At 44.5% G+C, this 20,588-nt stretch overlaps 1 protein-coding gene across 5 annotated transcripts in view; it reads right to left on the bottom strand.

The window, feature by feature from the left end:
- TLN2 (talin 2) overlaps positions 1–20,588 on the bottom strand; it is a 423,915-nt gene that overhangs the window by 107,358 nt on the left and 295,969 nt on the right. For all 5 annotated transcript variants that reach the window (XR_006602771.1, XM_004758776.3, XM_045067453.1 and 2 more), the window contains 7 exons: positions 18,331–18,465; positions 16,293–16,421; positions 14,038–14,140; positions 4,197–4,405; positions 2,992–3,111; positions 1,777–1,974; positions 170–309 (listed from right to left, as the gene is read on the bottom strand). Coding sequence is in view for 4 of the 5 variants with exons in the window: in XM_004758776.3 (XP_004758833.1) it covers positions 170–309; positions 1,777–1,974; positions 2,992–3,111; positions 4,197–4,405; positions 14,038–14,140; positions 16,293–16,421; positions 18,331–18,465 (1,034 nt within the window). In the remaining variant the exon portion in view is untranslated. The remainder of the gene's footprint in view (positions 1–169; positions 310–1,776; positions 1,975–2,991; positions 3,112–4,196; positions 4,406–14,037; positions 14,141–16,292; positions 16,422–18,330; positions 18,466–20,588) is intronic.

Here is a 20,588-nt window from a genome sequence, read left to right as displayed (position 1 = left end):
CGTGAGGATAAGCCAGTTTAATGAAATGCCAGAGTCGCCCCTCTGCCTCTCAACAATATAAAGACAGCCCCACGTCTCTGCTCAGCCAGAGCGGCAGGATGTCAGGCCTGTCTCTCAAACACGGACGTTATTTAACCACACATGAAAGCACGTTTTGTTCCGCTCTTACCTTGCAGCAGCTGCCAGGAGATTTTTGGCATTGGGGGCTCCGGGATCTACCGAGAGAGACTTGGCAGCGAGCAATAGCTTGCTGGACGCCATAGAGATATTCTTGAGGTTGCCTATCACTTGGATCTGGTCTTCTTTCGTCTGCAAAGTTGAAAGGAGGCCAAGTAATTAGGGACTGTCCATTTCTCCCGGGCAGCATTCAGAGAGCCGGGAGAAGCATCTCAATACAGGAGCAAGTTACCTACAGAGACCGCATTAAGTCTGCAGATGCCCAGCAGGTCGACACACTGCCCCAGGTCTACCCTTCCCCAAACAAATACCCACACCAAGATGCCCGCAACAGGACAGACATCCATCCCCGAGCGGGTCAGCCAAGAGCTGTGCTATCTCACAAGTGCATGCAGTAAGAGTGGGGGAGGGAAGTAGAAGGAGGGGGAGAGAGCCCCCGCACATCAGTGCACAGACGGGGCCAGGATTCCAGCATCTCGCTCAACAATGCTGGAGTTGTCAGGGAGCTCCTACATCCCAGCCTGGCACAAACGCCCGGCACTGACTGGCTACTCAGAGCCAACTGCACCCCAGAAGTTCCGACTCAGGGAAAGACACATTTCTCACCTGGTTGACTTTCTGCCTGAGAAACAACCATGTGTAGATAATACAGCCAGAGACACCCTGCGTATCTCCTTTAGGGAGTTCACAGGGGCTCCAGAAAAAACAGCTCTGTAGGCTGCCACCAGACCAGTCATGTTCCCTTATTCTAAACAAGGGCTTTATCTGTTCATCTCAAGGAGGTAATTTTTTAAAAATGATTTTATTTATTTATCAGAGAGAGATCACAAACAGGGGAGCAGCAGAGGGAGAGGGAGAAGCAGGATCCGCATAAAGGAGGGAGCCTGATGCAGGGCTCAATCCCAGGACCCCCGGGATCATGACCCGAGCTAAAAGCAGACACGTAGGGGCGCCTGGGTGTCTCAGTGAGTTAAGCCGCTGCCTTCGGCTCAGATCATGATCTCAGGGTCCTGGGATCGAGTCCCGCATCGAGCTCTCTGCTCAGCAGGGAGCCTGCTTGCTTCTCCCTCCCTCTCTCTCTCTCTGCCTGCCTCTCTACCTACCTGTGATCTCTCTCTGTCAAATAAATAAATAAAATCTTTAAAAAAAAAAAAAGCAGACACGTAACTGACTGAGCCACTCAGGTGCCCCTCAAAGAGGTAATTTTTAAGCATTTGACACTTGGTATTAGACACAGCCCCCTCCCATGGACCCAGTGAAACTCAAACACATGTTTTTTTAAACAATATTATACCACATATGAAATATAGGACACAGAGCTGCCCTCCCTCTGAAAAGCTTAAGTAAACCATGAATCCTGCTGGATGATCGTGGGAGGTTATCCCTTATCTCTAAGAACCATTTCACACATAAGCTAATTGCGTCTTTAGGAATGCCAGGCCTGTGAGTTCACAGAGCTTTTTAAGCAGCAAACAGAATGCAATGGTGTGACCTGCTGACAGGTTCCCTGTGTCTGTTTGCCCAACGGGCCTCCAGGGAGGACAGTCCACCAGAAGAGACAGGAAAAGGTCCACTCCAGGCAGCCACTGCCGCACTCACCTGAGCCTGGCCTGCCATCTCAATGCCAGCATCCAGGAATTCATCGAAATCATCACTGAACTTGCCAGAGGCTGCGGCCAGCTCTCCACTCTGGCCCCGGGTGGCATGGACCACTTCCCCCGCAGACTGGTTCAGATCAGCCGCAGCTTGGTTCAGCTCACTCTGGGCTTCTTGGAAAGGCTTTGTGCTGGGAGGTAACTGCAGTGGGGAGAAAAGGCACCCCCATAAGAACTTTCACTTTGCATTGTAGGAATGAAGGAAGGCTCTGCGGAGGCAAAGCCTCTCCAGGGCTGCCTTTCTGAGTCATCTAAACTAAAAGACTCTGTGTGGTCTGAGCCCACCTATGTTAAGTCTGACCTTGATCATATAGACATTATTTCATTCACTGAAATTTACTAAGCTCTTCAATGCTAGACACAGGGGATCTAAAAGTGGTCTTCCTCAGGGTCTGTGGTCCCCTCAGTGGCATAGCCAGGGTTCACACCCGGGCAGTCTGGCTCCAGGATGCAGGTTCTGAACCACCTCTCCATTTTGGATGGAGCCTCTCAAAGGTTTAGCTTTCTAGAACTAATAGGCAGATGCTATTAAACCTCAAATCCTATTCTTTCACACAAATAGCCACCAATTTTATTAGTAGCTGTTGCTCACAGCTTTTGTGAGGATCAGAAGTGTCACTGGTGGAACTATGACTATTTGTTCCTGCTTGTTAGTCACAGCACATACACTGCTTGCAGACCTGGTATGTGCCAGTCACCCGGCAGAGAAGAAATGGATGAGCCCAAGCCACCCTCCCCCTGCCCCCGAAAGGGGTGCACAGAACAGGGAACAGGCTCCATGAGCGAGCAGCCTCCTGAGACTGCTCACTGTCTCAAACGTCTTGAACACACATACCCTCCACCACCTTACTATCACCCTTGGCGATGTCCTGATAAGAAGTCAGAGGATCACACACCCACCTTTCCTGTTTTCACTGGGCTGGCTGGAGAGCACACAGCAACAAGGACCCAGAGAAAAAGTAAACTTTTAAAGCCCCACCTGGGAACTTTGCTGATGGCAACGCCGAACAAGGAAAGGCAAACTGGGAAGCGAAACGAGACTCCTGAGACAGAGGTTAGCTGCTCAGAGATCCCACAGAGGGGAGAAGGCTCTCCCTCCACTCACACCGAAGGTGAGCCCAACCCCCCAGGCACCCCTTCTCACTGCTCAGCCTCTCACCGAGTCCACAAGCAGCTTCTTGCTGGACTCGCCAATGCTCTTCAAGGCCACGTCTACATCCTTCTGTCCTGGGAGACAATTCACGCAGTTATTCAAGGAGTGAGAGACGGCTTTGGCCACCTGCAGAGGGAGAAAAGCTGCATGAGAGAGCCCTTTCCGTGCAAACACTGCTGCAGACGTGTGGGGAGCCAGCAGGGACAGTGCACGGAGCTGAAAAGCATCGGGAAATTATCTGCCAGCATCCAGCTGACACTGTTTACCACTAAATCACCTCACCGAGGCCTCTCATGGCAGTTAACATCCTGCCTCAGCAAAGGGGCTGACACGGTGACACAGGACGTCTTATGTGCATCCGGCACCAGGCTAAGTCACCATTCTGTGACTCAAATACAGAAGTCTCCTATGTTATGCCAGGTTCTAAGACAAAGAGGGCCACCACCAAGAGAAACAGAAAGAGCTCCCTTCCTGAGAGCCCCGCAGGGCTGAGTTCTTTGGGTCTCAAGGGTCTCAGATGTGATCCTCTCTGTGACACTCTGGGGCCACCACCCCAGAACACAGCCCGCCCCAGAGCAGGAGGGACACTCTGAGTGCTTCCAGACCAACTTGGACTTGCCGACATGCTGCCTCTCTGGGATGGGTGAGGGCTCGCTGTTTGCACTCAGGGGAAGGGGAAGGTCTTCGGAAGTGGGCTGTGTCATTCCCTTTACCTAGACCATCTCCTTCCCAGCTTCCTGTTTAGAACTTCGCCTAGATGGTCTCTAGCCCACTCACTTCATCAGGTTGGCAAAGACCCATCCGAAGAGGCAGTAGAGCAAGTGTACAACTTTAAGTGGCCAGACTAAGTCTACTATCTACCTCACCTCCCAGACTAGAGAGAAGAATATACTGAAGCATACACGGGCCCCCAACAGATATGCTGCCTCCTGGCTCCCAAAATGCCAAGGACAGATTTCAACCGCAGTGCCCCCCACCCCGCCAGCCTCCATACTATCTGTTGACTCAGTCAAGCAGATCTTCTATTGTCGGCGGTACTGGGCAAGAATTACCAAAGTGGAGGTCGTGTACAGCCTCCAAAGGTACAGTACTTTGGGAGGTTTTGAAAACTCCCACTGACTGAACAATGTGCACACCACGGAAAGTGCCCAGGAGAGAGCCTGCCAACACTACCACTTAGCAATAACCACAAGTGCTGTTCTGGGCCTCACCTGGGCTAGTCTCTGCTGACTCTCAGCATCCCCAGGTGCAATCAGGGCCTGCTTGGCTTCTTGAATGAGCATGGCAGAGCCTTCCATGACGTCCCGTGCAGAATCTAGCATGGCATATGCAGCTGCAGGGTCACTCGTAGACGCGGCCACGCCGCGGGCAGCCTGGGCCAGCGTCTTCAGAGCCTGGGCTGTCTCTCTGGCAGCCACCCCTGGAAATGAAAGCCCACCACACCTTCCGTTAGATTCTACCTAGAAGTCATACTCTACTTGAAAATCAGCCTCTAGACCATAGCTTCCTAGAAAGGAGAGCACCCTCGGACAGTCGGTGGGGCTTCTTCTAAAATCTGAATTGCTAGGCTTTTCCAAGGAGTAGCCTATACCACTGGCTGTAGGCCAATCTAAGAGATGGGGGAAAGCAAGTGCCAGGCTGAAAGGGATTTTGCTCAGGCTCCCCTCGCCCTGCATGCCACAGGCCTAAAACACCAAAGCGCATGGGATCAAGGACCCAGATGAATCTTTCAGATGCACGTCCCTTCCCAATTGTTGTTATTGGGTCATGACTTCTAGACAAGAAAGCAAGCAGTCCACATGGGCAGCTCGGGGCATTTTTACACATCTGCGAGCACGTCACCACCAACCAGATGGCGTCAGAGCAGTTCCATTGCCTGCGTCCTTCCTCTGGCAAGAACCCCTCACGCCAGAAGCAAGCACTGTTGCAGCCTCAATTCCTGTAGACTAGTTTTACCAGTTCTTCAATTCCTTCTTGATGGAACCACAAGTATGTGTTCTTCTTTGTCTGGTTTCTTTTGCTACCAGAACTTTAGGAGTTTCATCCATATTGTTACATTCATTCCTCTTTCTTGCTACATCGTATTTCACGATACAAGTCACCATCTGTTTACCTGCTCTTCCGCTGATGCACATGTGGGCTGTTTTGTGTTTCAGGGTTATTACGAATAAAGCGACTAAGAGAGTTCTTTACATGCATGTAGGTGGCCAGATGGAATCATTTTTCTGGATAGAAACTTAGGAGCTGAACTGCTGTGTCACAGAGTAAGTTGATCTTCAGCTCTAGAGGACACGACAAAGCCTTTTTAGAATGGTTTTACCATTATACACGCCCCCAGCAATGTAGGAGCATTCCAGTGGCTCTACATCTCAGCCTAAACTAGCTGCTGTCAGATTTCTTACAGCAATTCTTACCGTAGCCATTCTGGCGGGTGTGCCATTGAGGTTTAGCTCTGCTATCTCTAAGGGATAATGAAGGGGATCACATTTTCAGACACTTCGTGGCCATTGGATAGCCTCCTCTGTGAAGTGGCTGTTCAGCCTTAACTTCAAGGCTAAGGATGATGGGATTTGGTGATACACTGTGAATAGAAACTAGTTCTTATAGAGCACCACCTCCCATAGAATGAACATGCACCTTCGTACACAGCACCTAGCGCTTGGCATACCCAAGAAGAGGGTGAAGACTAAAAACACCAGAGCCTGTAACAAGGGAATCTGAATACCCTGAAAAACGCCGAGGAGCCCACCTTCAAGTGCATCCCACTGACTGCTTCACAGATGGGTTTGTCCTGTCCATGACACACTTTCAGAGGCAATGTGAGAGCTAGATCTGGAGATTCTGAACTTCTGGATCAGTCTCTATGGGGGTAGAGAACTGTGAGGGACTCTGGTTAGAACATACACCATCTTAAGTGAAAATGACCCATTGATGTCTTGCTCACTCAGCTTTGAGGGGACTCCTGTCTCAAGACTTCAGCTGGATGGCATCTGGGTGCCCCTGGGGCCACCTCTGATCAGTTGTTGTTTCTGCCAAGTCAGCACAGATGCAGCAGGTGGTCCCCTCCTTTCCGAGGACAGGGCACCATAATACAATAATGCAAAAGGCCCCAGATCCACAAAACAAGACAACTTTGCAGTGTTGCAGACTTGCTAATCTGTCAATATTCAGGAAGTCACACAGCTGGCACAAAACTCTACAATCTAATCAAGGCAAATAACAAAGCTGCCAATCTACCATTCATCCCATGGCACTTCTGGATGGAGCACGCAGTATGGGAGAATTTTACACAAAGTGATTTTTATGGCAAAGGGCAAGCCCAGAAGAGAAAACACAGAAATAAATAAAGCGAAGGTGAAAGAGAAAAACAAGCTAGGTAGAGCAGTCAGTTCCTTTTTATGTTTAAGCTTCTGGCATAGGGTTGAAAGATGCCCTTGCTCAGAAAGACACCAGATGTGGTTAAGATCTCGTCTAGCTCTGGCTTTGCTGCTGATGAGCTGTGTGGCCCAGACTGCTGCCTTTTCCCTCCAGGGCATCTGGGTCCCACAGGTTTTAGGAGAGGCTGAGATCACTGCTCTGACTGTTGAAAATTCTAGGCTGTGATTTCAAGACATCTCCTCTTGCCTTTCCATTTATTAGACAGTCTCCTGAGTCCATTTCTGTTTGAGTTGTGTATGACTTTGAAGGAATAAAATGGTTATCAAACACAATTAGGTGAGTCATGTGTACGCAAAAATCATTTACTGAAAAACATTTCATAGACCCAGACAATTTTTTAAAAAGGCGGAAACCAGAGGAGCTGAGTGCCAAAACCTTAGGTTGATCTATCCCACGTGTTTTCTGCTGAGGATCTCAAGGCATCTCAAGGATCCTCTTTGGAGGCATCGGGTTTCCAAAAAAGAGGAAGCTGCACCATCAAAGGAGTGAAACAGACGATGAGAGGCTGGGGAGCCCAATGACCATCTACGGCTGCCCAAGGCTCAGTTCAGAGCGACTTCTCAATGGTAGTGATGACACTCACCAGGGGTCGGGTCTCCCAGCAAACACCACCCTCCGGGAGAAAATGTTCCTGCAGTTCAGGGTGTACTATAAAGCCAGAACTGCCTGTGGGGAACTCAAAAGCAGATCGCTGTGGCAATAACCACAATCCTTTGAAGACACAGATTGCTTTCACAGTATTCTTGCTATCTGGATTTTAAATCAGTTCAGGAACAGAGCCTTAGGAAGATCCACCAGTGATAAGTGACGTAGTGCAATGCTTTGTAGTGGTAGTTACTGCTGACTGGCATTCACGTAGGTTGTGTGTGGATGGCACTAGCCCATGTGGCAAAATCCCAAGGATAAAAACCTGGTATGATGTAGGTTTTTAATCTGTCGCACAGGATCTGAAAAGGGGTTTACGTACAACTGTCAGCTCCGCAGAAATGTACTTTGAATACTGTCCCGGCCAAACAAAAACACATCTGTGTTAGAATCCAGCCAGTGGGCAGCTCAGGTGTATTCCTGAATATCCCACATACCTCATTTGAGGATGAGGGAGCTGAGACCCGGGAGAGGCTGCCCACACATGCGCGCTCTCTTTGCTTCCCATCCATTTTCCAACATGCCTGCTGCCTTCAACAAGCAAAGAGTGATTCTGTTTTTCCCAAAGCCCATGGATGCTTCCTAAGTGTCTCTCTCTTTGGCAACTTTCTGGGCAGCAACCACCTCTCTGACTCTAGAGATACTCCTCTCTCTTGGTTTCCTTAATCTTCTCCAAGGCTGTATGTTCTCACTTCCTGCAAAGACCTCCTTCTTCTCATTGAATATTAGGGTTCTGCAGGGTTATATCTGATAAACTTCTTCTTACTTTATCATTCCCCCTAGGCAAACTCACCCATACTTCCACAGTTTCAATTATTAGTATCACATTAAACATTTAAAAATTGTTATCTCCCTCCCAGACTTCTCCCATGAGTTCCAGAGGCCAATTTCTAGCTACCTAATGGGCATCTGGACTTGGGACATCCTCCAGATGCTTCTAGCTGAATGCATTTACAGCTGAACTTAGCATCCCTAAACTCCAGCCCCTGCCACACCTGCCCATGGCCCCGTGTTTCCGCCATGGTGATTCACACACGTCTAGCGTTGTCCATGTTGCTTTCCTTACTCCCATTCTGGTCAGTTCCTGACCAGCGTAAGCTAAAGCCCAAGAGCTTTGAGGTCTCGCTTTAATTTATCTCTTCACTTCTGCCATAGGCCACACCCATCTCTCATATTGATGATGGCAACAGCCTTCACGCTGGTCTGCCTGCCTCCAACTTTGCCTCCCTCCAAGTTATTGCGTACGAGAGGAAAGGCAACCTAGCTAAAAGAAAAACTAAACCATGTCCATCGATGAAAACTCTTCACTATTTTCACATGATCTTAGGTGAGGTTTTTAATGATTTAAGCAGAAGTTAGGAGGTTCTTTAGGATCTGGCCCAGCCTCCCTTTCCGGCCTTCACTTCTTACTCCTCACCGGCTTGCCTCTAACCTGAAGCCTCCCCCAGTCACTTGGTCAGCCTTCTTTCCTCTTACCTTTGGGACTCCATATACACTGCTCCACTTTCCCAAACACCCATTCAGCACCCGCCAAGACAAAGCGGTGCTATTTCGAGGCCGTTTTTCACACACAGACTAGACAGTCTGTCATCCTGGGTGTTATCGGTGTCAGAGGATGCAGCCTGTGGTCTTCCTTCATGAGTCCATTTCAAGAGTCCATTTCATGAGCTGCACCAGAGCCGGCAAGATTCCAGAAATGTGTAGAGCGTTTTGAAACATACTTTTCATGTACCCTCTGCTTTATAAGAATTTATGAATACGTTTCCTTCTCCTTGAATGCTAAATAAGTGCTGAACAATCCTTACAACCCTGATCAGGGGGCCAGTTCACTCCTGATGGTTTCCCTTACTCTCCACTAGCATAAAAGTCTTACTACTGCAGGTACTCTATTATACTACAGAGTACTCTTTGTGTGTGCTCCTACTCTTTCTATTCTCCAGGTAATAAACAGACACAGTTAAAAAAAAAAAAACTCCAAGGGGACTTTGATTATAGTAACGGCAGAACAGCTTAATGCAGATCAATTCCCCTCAGAGACACAACTAAAACCACTGGAAAAATCATATAAAACATCTGTTTGACAGCAGTGGAGAGAAACCAAGGCACTAAGAGGAATTACGATTTTAAAAGAAAGAAAGGACATTGCGGGGGTGGTGGTACAGGGCTGCTTTTCCCCTCAAGGCACTCCTTCTTCATTCGTAAACTGTTGCCTAGAAGCTGAGCAAAATTTCCTGCAATTTCATGGGGCTGGGAGGATTAAAAAGCAACAGCTCTGAGCCTATGGAAGAGATTGGCCCTGGTAAATGTTACAGATGCTCTGAAGGGATACACAAAAATGCCCTAAAAAACCAACTGGAAATAGACGGCAAATTTCCAGGCAGCTCAATCCCTGCTCATCAGGCCAGTCCCTGCTCGTATTATGGGGATCTGCTAGATGTTCACTACATGCCAGAAACAAAGAATAATCCTCCATAGGGAAAGAAACACAATTCAGAGTCTCACACTATCTCTTCAGTTTAAAATACCAAAGTCTAGAATTAAATTAAAAAATATCAGAAACACCAGGAGGTAGGACCAACAGCTGAAAAACAAGAGTAGAAAAATGACAGTTCGGGGACATAGGCCCACAGGTGATCCAAATATCAGAATTACTGAACCAGGACTTTAATAACTTGTAATGACTAAGTTGAAAAATTAGACGGCAAGATAGAAAATTTCAGCAGAGAATGGAAAGTGCAAACAAACTATCGAACGGCTATTCTCAAACTGAAAAATGGGACATTTCAAATTAAAAACTCGGAAAAGGCTGAAAGCAGAAAAGACATGGCTAAAGAGAAGAGTGAGCTACAGACCAATCAAATGAGAATATTCAGAATAAAGCACAAAGAAAAAAAATCAGAGCCAGTAACAGGAAAGATTAGGAGACACATCTCACAGTGAAAACACCTGACATTTATGGTAACTGGAATCTACAGAGAAGAGAAAAAAAAAATGGGGCAGAGACAGTATTTGAAAATACGGTGCTTGAGAATTTTCTAAAACTGATCTAAGACAACAAGTCCCATTTTTCAAGCTGTACAAAAACCCACAGCAGGATAAACACCCAATAAAATTTCTCTAAGCCCTTTGCTTGAAAAAAGACTGAAAAATTCCAAAAGTTAGTAGAGGGGGAAAAAATAAAACCACAGTGAGACTCTTGACTCTGGCAAACAGGGTTGTGGAAAAGGGCGTGGGTGGAGAGATGAGGTGATATATGGTGACCCCAATACATCAGTAATTACATTATAGGTAAATGGAACAAATACACCAATTGAAACAAGAGATTAACGGGGATTATGGGCAGTAAAGATGGCACGTGATGTGATAGCACTGGGTGTTATACGCAACTAAGGGATCACTGAACACTATATCAAAAACTAATGATGTATTATATTATACGTTGGCTGATTGATTTTAAATAAAAAATTTAAAAATTTTTAAAAATTCAAAATATTAAAAAAAAATTACCTTCCCAAAAGGAGACTGATGGCTTTCTTCACAACAGAAATAAAGGAAGTCAGAAGACAATGGAATAACACCTTCAAAGTTCTGGCAGAAAAGAACTGCCAGCTTAAAATTTTATGAGTGAAATTATCTACCAAAGATAAAGGCTAAACGAAGGCAGTTTTAGACAAACAAAAATGAAGAGAATTTGTTACCAATAAAGTCACACTGGAGGAAATGAAGGGAGTTAAGGCACAAAGGAAATAATCCCCGGTGGAAGCACATGGAGAGGGAGCAGGCATACAGAACAATGGGAAGGTCAATGTGGCAGTGACTCTAAATGGATACTGACTGTAGGAAATGATATGGAGACTGTATGGAGGGGATTAAAATATCTGTCATCATTCATGGGTTCTGATTATGCAAAGAATGAGCAGAAAGAAAGGTAAAAGGAATTAAAGTGTCCCAAGATTCTTGCACCGTCCAGGAAGTGGTGAACACACTAACTTATATTAGACTTTTAAAAATCCTATAAATTTTGAAAATTCATAGACTAGTCAATGAATATATAACTAACAAGCTAATCAAGGAGAAAGAAGCAGACCTTAACAGATACATACAAATCTGAAGACAGGAGAGACAGAGAGGGAGAGAGAGAGAGAAAGGAACCCAGAACAGGTAAGTCATTCAGAAAACAAAGAGTAAAAGGACAGATTCAAACCCCAATATATCTGTAATTACATTATAGGTAAATGGAACAAATACTCCAATTGAAACAAGAAATTAATGGGGTGCCTGGGTGGCTCAGGCAGTTAAGTGTTTGCCTTCGGCTCAGGTCATGATTCTGAAACCCAGGACAGAACACCATATTGGGCTCTCTGCTCAGTGGGGAGCCTGCTTGGCCCTCTGCCCCTCCCCCTGACTTGTGCTCTCACTCTCTCTCAATAAAATCTTTAAAAAATTGAAAGAAAAAAGATGTTGCATCAACAACCCCTCTCTTTGCAAAACAATTACATGATGCTCACAAGATAAAAGTTAAATAAAAGCATACATTAAAACTGAAAATGGGATAAGATATATCATGCACATTCAATGAAAATAAAGGCACAGAACTATATGCACAAGACTATAAAACAGTAGTAAAGGGAAAATCTAAGTAAGTGGAGGGACATGTCCTATTTGCAGATTAGAGGCCTCAAGAATGTGAGAATGTCACTTATCCCCAAACTGATTCAGTGTAACTTCAATTAAGAAAAAAAAAAAAATGAACAGGGTTTTTTGGGGGTAGAAACTGCCAGGTTGATTGTAGAATTTATGTGGAAATATAAAGGGGTAAGAAGAGTCAGCACTACTTGAGAAATAATGAAGTCAGAGGACTCATATAACCAGTATTAATACTTAATATAAAACTCAGTTATCAGCAAAGTGTGCTACTATGGTAGGGACAGGCAATCAAATCACTGGAAAAGAAGTGGAAGATCAGAAGCTGATTTGCATGCAGCTTTCACTTAAGGACCAACCAGCACCGAAGACCACTAGGGAAATGATGATGGCTTCAGTGAGTGGTGCTGTGTCAGACAGATATCCAAGAGAAAAAAGAGTGAGGGCTCTCTTTGCTCATATGTAAAACTCAAATGCAGACGGACCATAGTTCTAAATATAGAAAGTAAAACAACAAAGCTTCTAGACTGTAACAGAAGAGAATATCTTGATTTTAGAGAGGAAAAATTTTTAAAAAGGACATAGAAAGTTAGCAACCGTAAAGGAAAAACAATGTAAATTGAAATATTTTAAAATTCTAAAAAAATCTATTCATCAAGAAACAGTTTTGAAAGTGAAAGGTAAGCCTCAAGATAAAAGAAATACATACATGTGAAAATTCCAACTAACACGAAGATAACTCAAGGTTGTTGTTTTGTTTTTGCTTTTTTTTAAAGAGCAAAAGGCATGAACAGGCACTTTGAGATGACCAAATGGCCAATTAATACATGAAAAAATGAGCAATTGCATTGCTCATCAGGGAATTACAAATTAGAACCATAATATGATACTATTACACACTCAGCAGAATGGCTAATGACATTGGCTGACAACAGAAAGTGGAGAGAAGAATGTGATCAAATGGAGCGTTCACACGCTGCTGGAAGGACAGAGCTGGGTTATTAGCACAGCCTGGGACCCAGCACGTCCATCTCTAGGTATTTATTTAGAAAATGCTTATTTACGTTCACTAAACAGCATGTACGATAACTATTCATAGCTTTACCCATCAATGGTACAAAGAGTCACCAACAGGTATATTCACATAATGAAATATTGTAGGAAGCAACAGAAAGCAAAGAACAGCTTCTGACATCCTGCGCATCTCACATCATAATGCCAGAAAAAGCCTCAAAAACATGGACACACCTTGCATGATTTCATACATAGTTAAAAACAGGCAAATCAACTTGTGCTGTTAAAAGTCACGGGTGTTTACCTCTGGGGGACAGGAGGAAATACAATGACTGGCAGGGAGCAGGCTGATAATGTTCCACCACTTGATCTTGGTGGTGGTGGCTGGGGTGCATTCAATTTATAGTAACTCAGGAAGGTACACATTTAGGACTTAACCTCTCTCTTCTGGATGTTTATTACACTTCAATAACAATGTATACCTTTTTTTTTTTTAAGAAGTCAGGCAGTACTACTGTGTAACAACAGCAACAATCAGCAACCACCTCTCCCATTTCATTCCCTTCCTAGAGCCACTCAGCTCTTTGAGCTTTCTTCTGACACATTTCCTGTTTCCAGGTAATGGGTTTATAATGAATCTTCTCACTGTTTCCATTTTAGGAAGCTATAGGCTTCCTATTCTGTCTACTTCCTATTAGAAAGACATTTCCTTATATAAACCTGGTGCTTTTCCTAGAGCTGATAATTACACAATCTGTTTCTATATAGCCTTCTGTTTAAAGGTGTCTCCTGCCCTTATGGGTACCTTGTATCTCCAATATTCAAACCTCCTCAGGTTCTGCAGCACAAGTCAGCTTGTTTCTTGCTGGCTGCCCTATCCCTGAAGACTTTTTAGTTTTTGTTCATTGGTTCTATTCGTTATCAGTTATCTGTCTCCTTCCATCTCTGAAAATTTAACTGGCATCTTATTTGTTGTCATCCTTTTTTTCTTAACATTTTTAAAAACAATTCCTTTAGTGAGATTTCAAGAGTCATACAGAGACAGTCCTCAAAGTTTGTAATTACTTTTTCTAATAGTCTAGATGGGGTGATCCACAAATAATTTGGGGCATTCATATTTTATTCATCTTTATATGCTTAGTTTCAAGCCCAGTAACAAGCACATGGAAAGAGCTTGAAAAATCTGTAACTGCTGTTGAAAAACAAAGTTAGGTTCATGGCCAAATCAAGGAACCCCCGTTGCTGTCCCCCACCGCCCACCCCAGCTGTCTGCACCTGGCCACAGGGCATCACGAAGGATGTGGGTCTCACCTGTGTAGTGCTCATTGCCTTGAGCAGCACAGGTCAGAAGCTGGGCCATGGACGAGCCCACTGCCTTGGATGTACTTCCTAGGTCTTGAGCGCATTTTTCCAGCTGTAAGAATATCCAAGGAGGAAGACAACTTAGAAGAAAAGCAACATACACCTAAATCTTAGCATACAAATGATGCACATCAAGTCATGGTCCTCAGCTTTTCCCCACCTGATGGCATTGGTGCTAAGAGTAAGTAGGGTGACAGGAGGGGAAAGAGCCCATGCTTGAGAATAAACAAACCTGGGTTCAGGCCCCTGCCCTCTGCTTCCTTCCCCCACATGCTAGCTGTCAGAGACTGGGCAGGTTACCGAACCTTTCCAGGCCTCGGTTTCCTGAAGAGATCCTAATACTTAAGCTTAGCATGTTCTCAGAATCAATGTAGGTACTCAACAAATGGTAGCTATTAGCATCATGCCTTTGGAAGCTAATTTAGAAAGTCTGCAACAAATCCTTAGCGAGAATTAATTATGCCTTGGCAGGAAGTGGGCAGGCATCCAGCGGTACCGCCTTCCTGGCATGTGGGACCACTAACATTGTTCATTTTGATCTTTATACTTCGAGGAGTTCTAACCAGAAGGAAATGCAATAGAGAAAGAGAGGTTTTCCCTGGTACATGAGATTATGAAAATGGGCAGAGTGCTTGCTTCCTATGAACAGCACGTCATCTTGCTTTGTAAACTGAATAAATAATTCAGAGAACAAACTTACTGAAGGCTCAGGGTACGGATAATTATTTGATTACTAGATGAGGGACAACCTTTTGGAACAGAACCTTCAGGCATACCACGAGAGTGCAGGAAGGCATCAGAGAATGCGTGCACTTTTTAGCTCCGTAACATCGCTTCCCAGGATAGGCAGTGCCTTCAAATATAAAAGAACCTGTAGCCAACAATATGTTCTGGCCAACAATATGTTCTAACACAGCACACATATTCTTTTGGGGGCAGTTTCCTTAAAAATTACACAGGGCTTCTTGCATTCTAACAGACCAGCAGGTTTCTGTAAAGGCAGAATCATGTGAGGGCAGCCTCTCTCAGGTTCCCTGGAGTGCAGGAGCTTACAAAGGGACACGTGAACTACATCATGATGCTGCCGGCCCTGTGGCCAGTCCTGACTTGATCATTAGCTGGGTGACCTTAGGTGACTTAACTCCTCTGAGCCTTTCTTCATCTTTGCAATTAGCAGGAGCATGGTTTAACAAATAGTTTCTGAGGGCTTCCTAAGTACCATTGGTCCATGGTACATTAGGGGATCCAAAGAGCAGCAGTAGCCCAGAGGGAGGGATCAAGAGCGTGGGCTTTGGAGTCCTGTGGGTCTGGATTCAAACCCTGATTCTACCATCAGTGGGAAGACACTGGACAGAACAGTGACAACCTACCCGGGCACCTGTGTTTTCTCAGAGCAAAATGGCATCCACAAAACTCACTCATCAAGGTTACCATCAGGATAAACTAGACTGATTTTGGGCACACACAGTGTGTACGATGTATTTAACAAATGACGGCACTTATTAGCACCATTCAATAATGTGGAAAAGGAGGTACACACAAATGAGAAGAGCTGGTAAAATTTTAGCCAAGAAAACCCTGACTCAGGCATCACGAAGCACCGTAACATGATCAAATTAGAGCTCTGTCCCCACCATTCCCCTAGATTGTGGACTGGATTCCAGTGCGCTTTGCTGTTGTCCCTTCCAGTTGTCTTGCATTAAGTCGATGTTTTTTCAAATCATGCCTGTTGAAAATATTTCCTGTGTCTACCTTTATAACCTCATTGCTATCTGTATTACAGATAAAATATCTGAGACACAGAGGAGACACAAGACTTGTCTACGGCTGGTTGAGGACACAAGCTGGAGCCAGAAACAAGAACTTCTACTTTGAAACCCAGTTCCTCCAGCTGTGCTGGACGTTCTTCTCAGAAAAAGGCTGTGGGATCAGAACACGAGGATGTGTCTTGTTTATGAAGAAGAGTGTCAGACACTTGTGCATCCCCAGCCAACCTCCAGTAAAGCAAGACACAGAACCATGACCAGGGGCCCCTTCCGGGCCATCTTTACCTCAACGCAGTTCTTAAAAACGGGGCTCTTCTAGGGCTTTGCCTATAAAATGTGTGTGATTCAGGGCCACCAACTCCAGCTTCTAAAAATGCCTCACCGTGATCTTGACATGAGGCAGAGTCCCAACCCACAGCAGGCTCTAACATCCCTTACCGTTTCCCCCGGAAGCGGTTTCAGCTGACTCTCCACAGCAGCCATCTTGGCGTCCTGCAGTTCACTCTTGAGTGTCTGCACGGTGCTCAGTGCTGAATCGATTTCCATAGGACCACAGGCTTCATGGGCCTGGCAACAGAGTTGGGAATATGTGTACAGTCTGCCCGGGAAAAGCGTCCCCAGTACTTTGCAATGCACCCAATGCCTTTCTGGATGTTCCCAGTGGTTCTCCAACCCTGGCAACAGGAAGCCAGTGGAGTATGTGTTTCCTGATAGAACAAAATCAACCTTGGTCTGTCCTGACCTCCCTAAATAATCAATTATGTATGTCTCATAAATGGATATACTTAAAGTCTCCTTGAAGCTATTTTTATCCACAATGCATCTGTCGCTCAGACTAAGAGAATCCTTCTTCAGTGTTTCTGGGTTCTAGAGAGAGAGAGCACCTAGCACAGAGGCTTGAAAAGCATGTGGTGAGTGGCTGAAGAAGGAATGAACGAATGAACCCAGGACTATGGGGGCAAGCTGTTATCAACCTTATTGAGTCTCTACAAAGTTCTAGACTACAAACCATTACCTTTCCATACTGAAAATCACAAAAAGGATTTTTCTTTTCCTTAGCAATTGTTTTAAGAAAACTACTTCATTCTCTTGATCATTTAAGATATTGGTCTCCAAATGCTTTGATCACATCCCCTTCCATATACATGTTAATAAATTATCGGTATAAAATTATAGACCAGTATGTCAAATACAGGTAAATCATAATTTCTTTCTTTATTTTTAGTTAACAGTGACAACAAGAGCAGTAAATACTAACTGACTGATTGCTATGTGCCAATAGTATATAGTGAAGAAACTGAGGCACGGAGGTTAATTAACTTGCTGAGGTCACAAAAAATTAGTCGATGGCAAGGCCAGAATTTGCATGCAGGCAGTCTAACAGCAGAGCTTCCACTCTTATATTTTAAAGCCTTAATATCTTTTTACATCCAGTGGACAGTCTTGCTTGAGTCCCACTTTGAGGCTCACAGCCTCAAAATAGTTGAGGTGTGACTCTTCCTAAGGCTTACTGATGAGACTCATAAAATGCAGATGTTCAGGTTCTATGACCACAGACACTGACTTAGCTGCTCAGGGGTGAGGCCTGGGCACCTGCATTCTGAATGCTCCCAGGGGATTCCAGTGCAGATGGTCCCTGGACCTCTTGTTGAGAAACACAACTTGAGATATTTTTTTCCAGCTGAACATTATCCTAAAACTCTGGATATTTCCTTTGGTGATGCAGTACACTGTTCATATTAAGGATTCAAATCAGCTTCTAACCTTCTCCCCTTGCTCATGTATGAGGCCTCCAGTTCTGATAAAGGGATCACTACAATGAGGAAAAATGAACTCATGCCAGAATGTCATGCTAATAACATATCAAACAGTACAGTAACGAGGCCCGTTGATAATTAATAAGTGCTAGAGACAGAAACTCATTAATCCTTAATTCTGTTCTATTGAGGACCTTGTTAAGGTGGATATTCCCATGTAAAATGGGAAAAGTTTTCAGGGCAAAAAAGATAATATAAATACCTGTCTCCCCCCCCCCCCCCAAAATAGCTTTGCTGCCTAAATAACTCACTAAATCCACAAAATAATACCTGGAAGATATGATCACTTATTCTGGCCTACAATTTACCTGGCACCAAGAAACTGATGACTACCTGTCTCCCCTAAGATTGTGAACAATGGACCATCGCTTGTTCCCAGGGTACTGGGGAGGGGGAAGGAGCATATAACCTAAAATAGTTTAACAAAAGTCCTGTGCAACTGGAAGGCGGGTCAACTAAGTCTAGGAGAGTGGCTAAAAATGGCCAAAGCTAAGCTACATGGGCATCTTTTAAAGATCAAGCAAACGGAACAGACAGCTCTGCCCAGAAATATGCCCAGCAGTGTTCCGGTCCTGGGTCATCCCCAGGTCACATCCCACAGTAAGGCATCTGCAGCTCCTTTCCCAGCGAGCTAACTGCTGTGACAAGGGTCCACTTGCCTTCTGCGAGGCAGTTCGCAGCTCCGCCAAGCTAGTAGCAAGGTTCTTGGCACACTGGCTCAGCTGCATGGCCGCAGCCTGGTCACTCACAGTGGGCACGGCAGCTTTGGCGGAGGACACCATCTTGCTTCCAGGCTGTAAGGAGATGAGCAGAGAGCGAGACGGTGCCTGAGCAGCAGAAGTCAGAGCAGAGACCCAAACAACCATGCTGCAAATCAGTCAGAACTTACTGAGCCCTAAACCAAGGAAGACCACAACCATCTAGACTACCCCTGAAAATGGCCACCCCAGATCAGATACGCTAGGGCAGTAAGCTCTAGAAATGTTAAGAAAAAGAAAACAAAGTATGCATCATGGAGAGGGGGCAAAATAATGAAATTCTCATTTAAAACCGATTTCAAAGAGAGTTTATTAAAAACATTTCTTTGTGTTTCTTAGAATAGCTCTCTAATCTGTGTCTCAGATACATCCAATAGACTGCTTTAAAAATGTGGGCAGATAAAATGAAAGAAAATGACCTGTCACATCACATCTCACTACCCAGGATAATCTCACCATGCACAGATGTCTGTATGCATGCATACATATTTCCAAAAATAAGATCATACTATTTATTCTATTTTCCAAAGTTAAGAGCTATCTAATATTCCACTGTATGTATCTTAATATTTCTCAGTCCTGTGGTGTTGGGTATGTTTCCAGTTTTCCAGTGTAATAAACCATAGTATGACAAAAGCTTTGTAGCTAAAATTTTTCACACATTCGTAATTTTCTTTGTATAAAACTTTAAAAGTACAATTTGGACCAAAGAAAAAATGTTTTAGGGGTTTTAATATAGATTATATAAAACTGCTTTTAGTAATGCTTAAACAATTTGTCAGAAAATAAACATTAATGACAGAAGTTAATATTTTTAGATTTAAATAACACAGGAGAATTCATTAAAAAAAAATCAGCCTGAAATGTAAGTTGATAAACTCACTTAATGAAAACAACTGAAACATGAAACCCATTTAACACGTGACAATCAAGGAAACGCAAAGTCAAACAATAAGAGCTTCAAAAATTATCAACAACCTAGTTTTTAAATGCTGGAGTCCCCAACTTGGAAAAGATGTATAAGAAAACGTGCTCCATCCATGCATGGCCACACGTAAACTTGGATTCATTCAGCCTTTCAGAAGGGCCATTTTACAACACATATGAATGAAGTTTAAAATATTCTCAACTCTTTGGTCTGTTAATTCCATTTCCACTTATTTCTAACTTTGCCTTATTCTTATTATCTTCTGATGTGTCTGTGATGGCAAAATTAAAAGAATGAAAGGAAAAGGAAAAATAAGAGCGGGGACAGAGTGGAGCCTGAAACATGTATACATGGCTCTATCATAATACCCTCAAAGCCTGCCCATGGAGGGGACAACCCAACTGGCTCCAGACCCTCACACCACCCCAATGAGAAGAGAAACACATGTCCAAGCCACAATGCTCAATAGCCCCGAGATAAAAATAAGCCACTTGCAATCCTATTTCTGGGAATTTATCCTAATAATTCAGGAGAAGAACAAATATTTGAGCACACATGACGACTTTTATCCCGTCACAGGTTGTTTATGATGGCAAATAACTGAAAACCACCTGTAGGTCAAGTGGCAAGGGAAGAGCCAAGCAGAGCGTGGCTGTGGCCATACGATGGATGACTTAAAACCAAAAACGCTCATAGTACAAATGTTAACATGAAGGGCAGAGTCTACACCCAATAATTCCAATTTAACAAGATGTATGCAGGGGCGCCTGGGTGGCCCAGTCAGTTAAGCATCTGCCTTCAGCTCGTGCTGGAGTTACAGTGCTTGGAAAATTGGCTCAACAGAGGTATCAGTGAGTCCTGTAGGCACAGGTTCAACTAGAAAAGGACAAGGAAGAGGATCTGTTCGGGAGATACAAGTAGACAGGAAGTGCCAAGGGATCTGAATACAAGGAGTACATAAAAAGGGAGTTTTCCCACCACTTCATAGTCTCATTTTATTTTTCTTAAAATGAATCCACCCCTTAGCCAGCAAAAACAGACAACACTTAGCAATTGTACAACTGCCACAAAAAAAGATCCCACCTTTGGAGAAGATGCACTTACCACTTCTTTTACCCCCAGTCTGTGAATAACAGCATTAGACTCTCTGGAAACTGGCAGACCGAGAGCTCTACCTAGGAGCAGGCTGTTCAACAAAACTTGCCACTTATCCCATGTTTTTTCTCATAGA

This window comes from Mustela putorius, unplaced genomic scaffold (assembly GCF_011764305.1).
Source record: "Mustela putorius furo isolate JIRA1106 unplaced genomic scaffold, ASM1176430v1.1 tig00003896_pilon_pilon_pilon, whole genome shotgun sequence".
Classification (NCBI taxonomy): Eukaryota; Metazoa; Chordata; class Mammalia; order Carnivora; family Mustelidae; genus Mustela; species Mustela putorius.
The sequence above is the reverse complement of the archived record's forward strand: the minus strand, read 5'-3'. Positions and strand labels throughout refer to the sequence as shown.